Source organism: Dendropsophus ebraccatus, chromosome 8 (genome assembly GCF_027789765.1).
Source record: "Dendropsophus ebraccatus isolate aDenEbr1 chromosome 8, aDenEbr1.pat, whole genome shotgun sequence".
Taxonomy (NCBI): Eukaryota; Metazoa; Chordata; class Amphibia; order Anura; family Hylidae; genus Dendropsophus; species Dendropsophus ebraccatus.
In genome coordinates, this window is record NC_091461.1 from 59,841,034 (window position 1) to 59,854,162 (window position 13,129).

At 46.2% G+C, this 13,129-nt stretch overlaps 1 protein-coding gene across 8 annotated transcripts in view; it reads left to right on the forward strand.

Moving 5' to 3' along the window:
* Positions 1-13,129, forward strand: part of DNAJB12 (DnaJ heat shock protein family (Hsp40) member B12) — an 83,640-nt gene that overhangs the window by 36,250 nt on the left and 34,261 nt on the right. Inside the window, exon 1 of one of the 8 annotated variants that reach the window (XM_069980536.1) lies at positions 5,246-5,438. The exons of 2 other annotated variants lie outside the window; for them this stretch is intronic. In XM_069980536.1, the coding sequence (XP_069836637.1) occupies positions 5,306-5,438 (133 nt within the window). In that variant the 5' untranslated portion in view covers positions 5,246-5,305. 5 more of the 8 variants (XM_069980530.1, XM_069980529.1, XM_069980535.1 and 2 more) reach the window with 5 other exon arrangements.

Here is a 13,129-nt window from a genome sequence, read left to right on the forward strand (position 1 = left end):
ACTGCTGATCTACTGGGATTTTCACGCACAACCATCTCTAGGGTTTACAGAGAATGGTCCGAAAAAGAAAAAACATCCAGTGAGCGGCAGTTCTGTGGGCGGAAATGCCTTGTTGATGCCAGAGGTCAGAGGAGAATGGGCAGACTGGTTCGAGCTGATAGAAGGGCAACAGTGACTCAAATAGCCAACCATTACAACCAAGGTAGGCAATGGAGCATCTCTGAACTCACAGTACGTCGAACTTTGAGGCAGATGGGCTACAGCAGCAGAAGACCACACCGGGTGCCACTCCTTTCAGCTAAGAACAGGAAACTGAGGCTACAATTTGCACAAGCTCATCGAAATTGGACAGAAGATTGGAAAAACGTTGCCTGGTCTGATGAGTCTCGATTTCTGCTGCGACATTCGGATGGTAGGGTCAGAATTTGGCGTCAACAACATGAAAGCATGGATCCATCCTGCCTTGTATCAACGGTTCAGGCTGGTGGTGGTGGTGTCATGGTGTGGGGAATATTTTCTTGGCACTCTTTGGGCCCCTTGGTACCAATTGAGCATCGTTGCAACGCCACAGCCTACCTGAGTATTGTTGCTGACCATGTCCATCCCTTTATGACCACAATGTACCCAACATCTGATGGCTACTTTCAGCAGGATAATGCGCCATGTCATAAAGCTAGAATCATCTCAGACTGGTTTCTTGAACATGACAATGAGTTCACTGTACTCCAATGGCCTCCACAGTCACCAGATCTCAATCCAATAGAGCATCTTTGGGATGTGGTGGAACGGGAGATTCGCATCATGGATGTGCAGCCGACAAATCTGCGGCAACTGTGTGATGCCATTATGTCAATATGGACCAAAATCTTCCAGCACCTTGTTGTATCTATGCCACAAAGAATTGAGGCAGTTCTGAAGGCAAAAGGGGGTCCAACCCGTTACTAGCATGGTGTACCTAATAAAGTGGCCGGTGAGTGTATATATATATATATATATATTGTAGGGATCTTCCCGGGGGATGGTGTGTGTGGACACAGTTCACATCAGGCTTTGAGTTATAAAAGGTCAACTTGGCGTTTATTAGCGGCATAAACAGTCCATTAAACGTAAATAGAGCAATACCATGCTTGAAAACAGAACAAACAAAAAAAGGTCTTGCCCGTCTGGGCACTTACTAACAAAGGTCACCTATCTGACACTTCCAGAGGCGGTATCGCAGGGTGTGAATAGACCCCAGCAGTGTTAGTACTCCTTGCTCCCAGGAAACACAGCATGCAGGCTGTTCACCCTGGCTGAGAGCAATCCCCTGTAGCTCTGTGGAGCTTTTGACTTGTTGCAGGCTAATCAGGGCACACCTGACTGCAACAACCGAACTGGATCGGGGGGAAGGGAATGGCAGGTCCCACTACCAACCTACCCACCATTCCAGTAAATCCGGCCCGGAAAATGTAAAGAACAACTCAGCAGCATAATACTGCTGAGTAAGAGATCTTTTCCGGATTTACCACCTCACCATGTGCCGAAGCCTGGGTGAGATGTACCTCCCCTCGAACACCTTTCCTGTGACATGTCCACAATATATATATATATATATATATATATATATATATATATATATATATATATATATATATATACACCCTTATGGGTTACTGCCTGGGTAATGTACTCATCCCTAGATATATACCCTTATGGGTTACTGCCTGGGTAATGTACTCATCCCTAGATATATATATATACCTTTATGGGTTACTGCCTGGGTAATGTACTCATCCCTAGATATATATACCCTTATGGGTTACTGCCTGGGTAATGTACTCATCCCTAGATATATATACCTTTATGGGTTACTGCCTGGCTAATGTACTCATCCTTAGATATATACCCTTATGGGTTACTGCCTGGGTAATGTACTCATCCCTAGATATATACCTTTATGGGTTACTGCCTGGGCAATGTACTCCTCCCTAGATATATACCCTTATGGGTTACTGCCTCGGTAATGTACTCATCCCTAGATATATACCGTTATGGGTTACTGCCTCGGTAATGTACTCATCCCTAGATATATACCCATACCTCCCAACCGTCCCGGATCAAGCGGGACAGTCCCGATTTTCGGGTGATGTCACGCTGTCCCGGAACGGCCCCCCTGTGTCCCGCTGCCCCCCCCCTCATGGCGTCACTGAAGCCATCTGACAGTGTCGGCGGCTGCTGACAGTGTCGGATGGCTTCAGGGAGCAGACAGTCACATGCAGAGAACATCTGGAGCACACAGCCTCACACACAGGTCAGCTGCTGCCCCGGAAGCTCTCTGCTTTAGCCCCGCACGGTACCTGCTTTCCTCTTCTCTCCTCTTATCTCCAGTGTGCTGCCGCGGCTGCTGGTGACGTCACAGGTCAGTGAAAGGTCAGAGAGAAGAAGAAAGCAGGAGCCGCGGGGCAGGGAGCTGTGTGTCAGGCTGCCTCTCTCCTGCTCTGTTCCTGACTACCTGTGACCACAGCAGCAGCTGGGAGAAGACAGACAGCTCAGTTACTGATTCCTGACTAGGTGAGTATATTTTTTTTTATTATTTTCTATTAGGGATGGGTCTGCCTGGAAGAGGGGGGTGGATACTAAACTGGGACCTATGATGGGGGGGATACTACAGTGGGACCTATGATGGGGGGGATACTACAGTGGGACCTATGATGGGGGGGATACTACACTGGGACCTATGATGGGGGGGATTACTACACTGGGACCTATGATGGGGGGGGATTACTACACTGGGACCTATGATGGGGGGGATACTACACTGGGACCTATGATGGGGGGAGGGATACTACACTGGGACCTATGATGGGGGGGATACTACACTGGGACCTATGATGGGGGGATACTACACTGGGACCTATGATGGGGGGGGATACTACACTGGGACCTATGATGGGGGGGGGATACTACACTGGGACCTATGATGGGGGGGATTACTACACTGGGACCTATGATGGGGGGGATACTACACTGGGACCTATGATGGGGGGGGATACTACACTGGGATCTATGATGGGGGGGATACTACACTGGGACCTATGAGGGGGGGGGGATACTACACTGGGACCTATGATGGGGGGGGATACTACACTGGGACCTATGATGGGGGGGGGATACTACACTGGGACCTATGATGAGAGGGGGGATTACTACACTGGGACCTATGATGGGGGGGATACTACACTGGGACCTATGATGGGGGGGGATACTACACTGGGACCTATGATGGGGGGGGATACTACACTGGGACCTATGATGGGGGGGGGATACTACACTGGGACCTATGATGGGGGGGGATACTACACTGGGACCTATGATGAGAGGGGGGATTACTACACTGGGACCTATGATGGGGGGGATACTACACTGGGACCTATGATGGGGGGGGATACTACACTGGGACCTATGATGGGGGGGATACTACACTGGGACCTATGATGGGGGGAATACTACACTGGGACCTATGATGGGGGGGATACTACACTGGGACCTATGATGGGGGGGATTACTACACTGGGACCTATGATGGGGGGGATACTACACTGGGATCTATGATGGGGGGGATACTACACTGGGACCTATGATGGGGGGGATACTACACTGGGACCTATGATGGGGGGGGATACTACACTGGGACCTATGATGAGAGGGGGGATTACTACACTGGGACCTATGATGGGGGGGGATACTACACTGGGACCTATGATGGGGGGGGATACTACACTGGGACCTATGATGGGGGGGGGATACTACACTGGGACCTATGATGGGGGGGGATACCACACTGGGACCTATGATGGGGGGGGGATACTACACTGGGACCTATGATGAGAGGGGGGATTACTACACTGGGACCTATGATGGGGGGGATACTACACTGGGACCTATGATGGGGGGGATACTACACTGGGACCTATGATAAGAGTGGGGATTACTACACTGGGATTAACAAAGTGAGGGGGGATTACTACAGGGGGATTAACAAATGGGGGATTACTATGGGGGATTTACTATGGAGAGGGGGGATTGCTACAGTGTGTGGGGGAGATGGGGGCTACTACAGTGTGTCCTATGGGGAGATGGGGGTTACTACAGTGGGATATGGAGGCACAGAGGGGTCTGTACCATATGGGGCACAGAGAGTTACTGTGAAGCAGATGAGGATGATACTGGAGAGAGGAGCCTAAAATGTTTGTCTCGCAGATGGCCGGAGAGGTTTTCAAGATGGCCGTGCATGATGGCGAAGAACCACAAAAGTGATCAACAAGAGAAGACAACCCCTGTGAGTCACTGAATACCTGCACTATAATCACCTATAAGGTCTGCAGGTGTACAGCCTCACCGCTATATGGTCAATGCTGAGGGAGAGTACTGCTCTGTGTATAGTGGATGTTATGTAGTAATGGTATAAGGGGGGGATAAATCACTATGCGGTGAAGATCTGGTGGTAAGATTTGTTTCCTATATAATGGTAATAGGTGATGCAGTTATGGAGGTGTGGCTATGGGGGCGTGACTATAGGGGGCGTGGCCCATTGCCGTGACTGTCCCTCTTTCCTTCCAGCAAAAGTTGGGAGGTATGTATACCCTTATGGGTTACTGCCTTAGGGCCCTATTCCACTGGACGATTATCGTTCAGATTATCGTTAAATCGTTCGAATCTAAACGATAATCGTTCGGTTGAAATGCAGTTAACGATTAACGACCGAACGAGAAATCGTTGATCGCTTTATAAGACCTGGACCTATTTTTATCGTTGCTCGTTCGCAAATCGTTCGCGTTGAATAAGACATCGTTCGGTCGTTCGCAATAGATACGAATGCAATAGCGAATAAATAGCGAAGAAAAAACGATCGCAATTACGATCATAAGTAACGATTATCGTTCAATGGAAATGAGTGAACGTTTTCAGGTCTTTCGCAATAGTGGTCGTTTGCGATCGTTAATCGTTAATGATATGCAAACGATAATCGTCCAGTGGAATAGGGCCCTTACACTACCCAGCACTACACCAGCATTGCTCAGGAATGGGATGCAAGATAATTATACTATTTTTTTTCTTGTAGCGCATGCACATAATTATGACAACTTTATTTATAAGCCCTTGTATCCAGTGAAGAGCAGCAAACATCCAGACGACTCTTTGCAGCTATTGACTGTCCGCTGGTCTGCAGGGGGCAGCACTGTATTGCGTCATCACTCAGCGCCACACTCCTGATGACGCGCTTGAGGAGCGCCGCCCACCAGTTCCCATTACCAGTGATTCCGCAATGGAATCAAACCGGGACGAGGCGGAGCACTGTATCAGCATTGCCTTGGAAGCCATCAAAGCCCAGAACAATGAAAAGGCGCTGCGGTTCCTGGAGAAAGCGCAGAGGTTATTTCCCACCGATCGAGCACAATGTAAGAGGCGGTATAAGGAAACCGGAGAATCGAGGGTGGGGGCAGAGATGGTTCTGGGGTGGCTGTTACGTCACATGTCTTGGCCGCGCATGCGCCGGTTACGTACTGTACGCAAAGGTGTCTGGGAGTCGTAGTTTCTTGGTGACTTATGCTTCTCCGTTATTTCGGTTAGGTGAGTGCGCTTCAGTTTCTCAGTATATATACGGTAAAGTCAGTCGTCAGGCATTGTACTACCGTAAGGAAGCGGTCATTTATAGTACGTGAGGTCTTTTATTTATGTCCATGGCAGCCGGAGTGACTACAATGCGGAAACATGGCTACAGACAGCTGCATGCTGGGAGCTGTGGTTCAGTCACATCATATCTTCTGGTGAATATGTGTTGTGCGGGTGCCGAGCTGTCAGCTCCCCGTGTATGTGCTCCGCCTATGGCCTGGCCCGGTGGCAGCTTTACTTACTTATCCATATGTCACATATTATGGCTCTAGTGGTAAATGAAGGATGACGACGGGACTACATCCCCCACAACCCCCCGCGGCTGTGAACCGCTGAGTACAGTTATAGCCCGAAACAGCCGAGGCAGTGATAGTGCTGGGCCTGTGTGTGTGTGTGACGGGCTCGGCTGCCTATAGGTACACTGTATATGTATGACAGACAGTCCCAACGTGTGTATGTTATATGTGCACAGTCAGCAGCCTGGACTGGCTGATAACAGATAACACTAGATTTCAGTGATCATGTGTGCAGTTATAGCAGTCATATCCCATGTATCCTAGTACTGGTGTATACCGCTCACCTGCTGTTGTGATGTCATCCATACGTTGCTCATACTGACAGAGATCTAAATAGCTGCAGACTGGTGAGCCTTAAAGGGATTATCCAGCGCTACAAAAACATGGCTACTCTCTTCCGGTGGGTTCACACTACGGAATTCTCGCGGATAAACTCAGCGGAATTCCACTGGATGTAGGTGCTCACGGACGCGCGCCTTTCCGCTGGCTCCATAGACACCATTCTATGGGCCGGCTGATTCCGCATTCCGCCGAAAGAATTGACATGTCAGTTCTTTCGGCGGAATGCGGAATCAGCCGGCCCATAGAATGGTGTCTATGGAGCCGGCGGAATTCTGCGCAGTTTATCCGCGAGAATTCCTCTATGTGAACCCACCCTTCCAGAGACAGCCCCACTCTTGTCTCTAGTTTGGGTGGTGTTTTCAACTTGGTTCCATTGAAGTGAATGGAGCTTAATTGTAAACCACACCTGAACTTGAGACAAGAGTGGTGCTGTCTCTGGTAGAAAGTGACCCTGTTTTTGTAGCGCAGGATAACCCCTTTAATGTGCAATGTGTGAGCGGCCTGTACTTTTTCTGTGTTTGGCAGGAAGGGGGAGATGTGATGTACACACTGAGCACTGCGCTGCACTATTACTTGGATGCTGTGGGAAGACAGAGGATCTTTTAATAGTATGGTATAATAGTATGTAGAGTGCTGCTGATCCAGAGTATAAAGCACAGAGCTGCCTCCTGGCTGTGGAGATCTGCATCCTGGCTCTAACAGCAGCTGGAAGTCAGACTATGGTTCCCCCAGACTAGTCTATTACATGTAGGTGTTTGTCTATATTATGGATGTTAGTCCTGGTCTGATCACTTTAGATCTTATATAATATAGGTTTTGGTCATCAGAAACGTGGCACATGCTAGGTATTTAGCGGTAGTACATGTAATATGTCAAACCAGCCCAAAGGAAGTGGAGTCCAGGTAGACAGAAATACAATTGATCAGAAGGTTCATACTATATGCTAGTGAAATGCCATTTACACAGGCAGATTGTTTTGTGTTTTCTACGGCCATTCGATATCGGTATACAAGATGATTAGTGCTCATTCACAAAAACACTTGCAGTGTGTTCTCACGTTTAGGTTTTTAATTGTGATAATTGAATACAAAGCCAAGAACAGCTCATAAATGGAAGCGCATATAAAGGTAAGATTGAAACGTCTCTTTTCACATTCACACCTGGCTTTGTATTCACTATTTGCAATTTAAAAACCTGAACACAGCCCCATTGTCAGGAGTGAATGGGTGTGTGGACTTATCTTTTTTATTATGTTGGTAATACATACAGATCTTTGTAAACTATATCATCAGCCCATGAATAAGTGTTGTATCGTCCATTGGCTGATTGCTGGACCTTGTAGGACGCTCTTACTTGCATCTGGCTGCAGCTACTGCAGGTGATTCTGCAGGGTAGACAAGACTTGCTGCCTAAGGGTCCGTTCACACTGAGGAATCTGCGCGGCGAACATGTCAGTTCTTAGGGCGGATTACAGAATCCATCTGACTATAGAATGGAGTCTATGGGACAGGCGGAGATGCGGACCAGGGATGTTCTCTGTGCGGATTCCTCAGTGTGAACGCACCCTTAGGGCCTATAGCATTTACAAGGCTCAATCAGTGGCGCAGAAATTCACATTCACAAAATTGGCTACACATCCCGTGTTTAGATAAGGTGATGTGCTGTCAACAACGATTTTATGGGTCACACAAAAGATATAAATCAGTGGACGAATGAGCAAACACTTATTTGGCGGCTGATTGCAGGCGCTTTTACATAGGCAGGCAGGCAACAAATGTTCCTAGAAATGCTTTTCAGTATGATAACTGGGCTGTGTTTCCATGCCACCATTTCTTCTCTTATAGCTGCACATGTAGAAACACATCCTCATGCTGGGTTTCCAGATATGCTTTCTGAATGCCATGGAAACCCCACCCCCTAATTTCTCCCCCAGTAGCCACAGGATGTGGCCAGGATCATTGGCACAATAAATAACCAACACCGCACTAAATCAGATTGCATATAACCGTCCATCCACATCATACCGGACCCCCACTCGGTCCGTAGTAATTCAGCAACGATATGTAATAAGATGTGTATAGCGTACGAGAGATACCTTGTATTGCAGCTCTTCAATGTTTTCTCTCCGTAGTCGCAAGAACATATACTCACAAGAGTGCAGGCTTTACTTGTAAATTTTACAGTTTAATTCGGTTTCTCGTACAGGACATAGTAAGGTGCTCACAGGCTGATACGTGCTTTCCTCTCAGTCCAAACCATCCAACCTCGCGGCGGACGTTTCGAAGGATAAGCTCCTCCTTCCTCATGCGCCCAGGATCATTGGCAACATCACACGGCTGTTGGGAGAGAAATAGGGGTTTGGTCTCCACTGCATTCGGAATACATTATGAGCACGTATGTGGGAACCCAGACTAAAGGTCCCCATACTCCTTAGGGACGTTCTACGCTGGCTGATTATCGGCTAAAAAGGGGTAAAAGGGGCAGCAATCAGCTCAAGACCAGGCAAACGCCCAATTATCGGCTGATCACATCTTTTGAACCTCAAAAAATTTATCTTTATTGGCTGCACATAATCCTATGTAAATGGGTTTGTGCAGCCGAGATAGAAACTGACAGCAAAATATGTATGTGTATATATATATATATATATATATATATATATATATATATATATATATATATATATATATATATATATGGGCTGTTCGTTTCCAGATCACAAGCAGTCTATACTTACTAGCCACGCTGCTTTACGATCCAGCATCTCTCTCTCCAGTTCTTGGAAAGTCTGTATCTTCAGGCCCCGCCTCCGGCTGTCACTCATTCTGAAGGAGATGGCAGCCTGAAGATACAGCTGGCATGAGGACCAGAGAACCAGATAACGGATCAAATGCAATGTGACTGGTAAGTATAGACTGCTGCTTGTGATGTGGAAACTGACAGCACAGTTAAATACATATCTGTGCTGTCAGTTTCCAGGGCTGCTTGAGCATTACAAGCCTCCTTCATGCAGACCATCTGCGATTTTCCATGCTGTGTAAAGGCAAAGCAAACAAGCTACTCATCAGCATTCGTTTGTTGCCCCCACGGATGAGAAATCTGCACTTCTAAAAGGACCCTTAGATTATTGTTGCCTGTCAATCTTGGGTGAAAGATGACTGACAGATGATGTTGGTATAGGGGTTAGGGCGTGATGGAAAATGACCACCTGACGCCTTTGTTCAGCGAGAAAAGGGCCACAGCTACAGCTCTTCTAATCCTCCCCATAGAGAATACAGGAGCGCTCACCAGAGCTGTTCCTGTGTATGGGTAGGACTGGCAGCTAGTGGGAGAGATAACTGACGGCTGAATGATGATGTAGGTGTATGGTCACCTTAAGACCAGCCAAGTGTAATCATCCGTTCATTGGCTGATCACTGCGATCATGCAGCCCTATAAATCATTGTTAGTCAGCTGTGTGTGTCTGTCTGTGTAAAGGCCCTATTACACTGACAGATTATTAAAGCCAAAGCGAGGAACAGACTATAAACAGGGAACAGGTAATAAAGGAAAGGCCAAGATTTCTCCTCTTTTCAAATCCATTCCTGGCTTTGGCTTCAAGAATCTGTCAGATAAATCTGTGAAGATAAAGATAAGGCAAAAAAGGAAGACCAGCGCTCAAGTGAGCCAAGTGATGCAAAGAAACCAATTCAGCTAGTACTTAAGTGTCTATGAGCGATCTTTAACAATTAACGACTAACGATCACAAACGAGATTGTTTATCGTTAACCTGAAATCGTTCACCATATTACACTAAACAATAATCGTTAGTTACGATCGTTACTATGATTGTTATTGCGATCATTAATATGATCATTTATTCCTTCTGATCCCAGAAAAACAATGAACAATGTGCTATTATGCTGCGTTTACACGGAGCAATAATTCGCCCAATCCATCGTTTAACGATTTTGAAGCAACAATTTGGTTTTTTATAACGATCAGCGTTTAGACGAATAAACAGAAAATTCGTAAGAAAAATCATTATTGCGATCGCTTGTAAGATCGCTTAAGCCCATCTTTCACATAGGATGAATCTTTGAAAGACTCTTTACACAAAGCGATCTGCGAATTTTTAGCGAACGACTATTTGAGAACATGTTGAAAGATCAAAATGAACGATTTCTCGCTCGTTGATCGTTTGCTGTGGTTACACAGAACAATTATCGCTGAAATGCGATCGTTATTGCAAAAATTTGAGCGATAATCGTTCTGTGTAAACGCAGCATTACACTGAACGATTAGTGAAAAAACGCGGAACTTGAGCAAACGAACGTGGAATTACAGCGAATGATTAACGATAATTTTAGGTTCAGATCTAAATAAACGATCCAGGACATAAAAACTATTTTTTGATCGTTGCCTGCAATTACACAGAACGATTATCGTTTAAATTCGAACAATTTAACGATTTTTCGCACGATAATTGTCCAATGTAATACGGCCCTTACTCCACACTACGTCCAGGCTGAACTTCCAAAGTGAAGTACTTTAATTCAGGTGAAGCATTTCAGTGGCGTAGCGGCCACCTTTCTCAGGCCAAGGGTTTACAACAATGCAGGCATAGCAAGAATATATACAAGCAAAATTACATGAACATCATCCCCCTGTAACTCCATGTGACTCTGCTCTCTCCGCCATGTGACTCTGGACCGCCCTGTCCCCTCTGCGTCATCCAGGTAATGTTCCGCTGCGTGCGTGCCATGCTGGACCGCAAATGTCACATTGAGGGGTGCCCCATGCTTTCCACCCTGGAACGCACAGGGGGACATGTCGGTCCGCACCATCCGTAGACCGCAAGGATGGATTGTGGTTCATGCGTTCCACCTTGAAACGCATCAAGTGAAGTACAGGGGGAAAAGGCATACATTAATACATATACATACATCTAAGTAAGCATACCTATGCATACACACAATTATATACATATACACATACATTTATGTACACGTGTGTGTGTGTATATACAAACGTGCATACACAAAAGGAAAAGCATGTGTAAGGACAATAAGAGAGTATATAAAAACATTTATGTAGTGTATATTAAAATCCCATTAAAATAAATTAACCTTATGACAGCGATCACTGGCTGAGCATGTCTTTTGGTCATGACCGAAAATCTTTGGCCCATGACAGCGCATCGTTACATGTAATAGCGATGCGTGGCCGACGGCTAATGAATATGTTAAGGAAATAATAAAGTATGTGTGTTAAAGGGGTTGGCCACTTTATATTAAAATAGTTCAGTGTACAGTATTAGTAACTGTACTTACTGTATATACTGACAGCAGCTCCCTGTGTACCTCATAGATCTAATATTAGACTCCCCTCCTCCAGGCTGTACTGCCCTGCTCTGTTTTGTTTCTGTCCGTAAGATGGCTGACATGGAGGAGCATGTGATCATGCCCCACCCCCAGTGTCCTCCATAGACATATACAGGCTCAGTGGTGGACACTGGGGGCAGGGCATGGTCACATGCTCCTCCATGTCAGCCATTTTATGGACAGAAACACCACAGAGCAGGACAGCCCAGCCTGGATGAGGGGAGTCTGATTTTAGCTCTATGAGGTACACAGGGAGCTACTGTCAGTATATAAAGTGAGTACAGTTACTAATACTGTACACTGAACTATTTTTCTATAAAGTTGCTGAGCGGCCTGTCACTTCAGAGACCAGCTCTGAATTTGCAGTGGGGGCTGCGGGGAGAAGCCAGGAAGACATCAGGGAACTTGGAGAGGTATGTATATACTTTATTATTTTATACTTTTAAAGCAAGGGCTGCACGGACATCTATATTCTCTGTGCAGCCCTTGCTGCATGATTATCGAGCTGTGTAATAGGCTCAGTAAACGTGCACCATTGTAGCAGATCAACGCTTGTTTACATTACTAACTGGGCAGGTAATACAGCCCTTAGTCTAAACTGGCTGTTGGGGCTTTACCATTTGACTAGCATTACCAGACTTCATCCACTGTGTAGTGGCCGGACCTGGTTACTGCAGCTCAGCTGCCAATTACTTAAAGGGGTTATCCAACGCTACAAAAACATGACCACTTTTGCACCACTCTTGTCTCCAGTTCAGGTGTTGGTTAGCAATTAAGCTCCATTTACTTCAATGGAACTGCGTTTTAAAGCCCCAACCAACTTGAGATAATAGTGGTGCAAAAGTGGCCATGTTTTTGTAGCGCTGGATAACCCCTTTAAACATACAGCTACTGCTGCTTACAACCCCGTTCATTGTGCAGTGTTGGTGCCAATCATTAACAGGTGACCTATCCTGTGGATAGCGCATCAGTTTCTCTCACCTCAAAAACCCACTTAATCATGTTTATGACAAGAAAAACACCAGTGATGAAGCCCGGTAGTACTGGTCACATGGTAAAGCTCAGACAGTCAGATTAAAGTAAATTGGAGATCCCACATAATCAGATAGCCTCTAATTATGGAAACAAGCACAAAAAACTGCTAATGTGTGCACACAGCCAAAACATGCACCGATCAGCTAAATTAGTGCCCTATGGTTGGTCATTGTGTTGGTTCCATTATAGCAGACACCTTTAATTTCCATATTAACCCTTTGCATTGTTTACACGTGTTTATATGGGAGACATTGCCGATTCTTACATCATGCTGTGCGGAGCCTTTGTGCTGCCTCATTTACTTCTGCTCATTGCTGTTTCTGTGTCAACATTATGTTAATTATTCTGTAGATTGATGATTAGAAAGGACAGTACCAGACCCAGCATTGGCCACTGTAAAGGTCGGTTCCTTTCCCGTTACTACAGGCTTTTCCCAGCCAC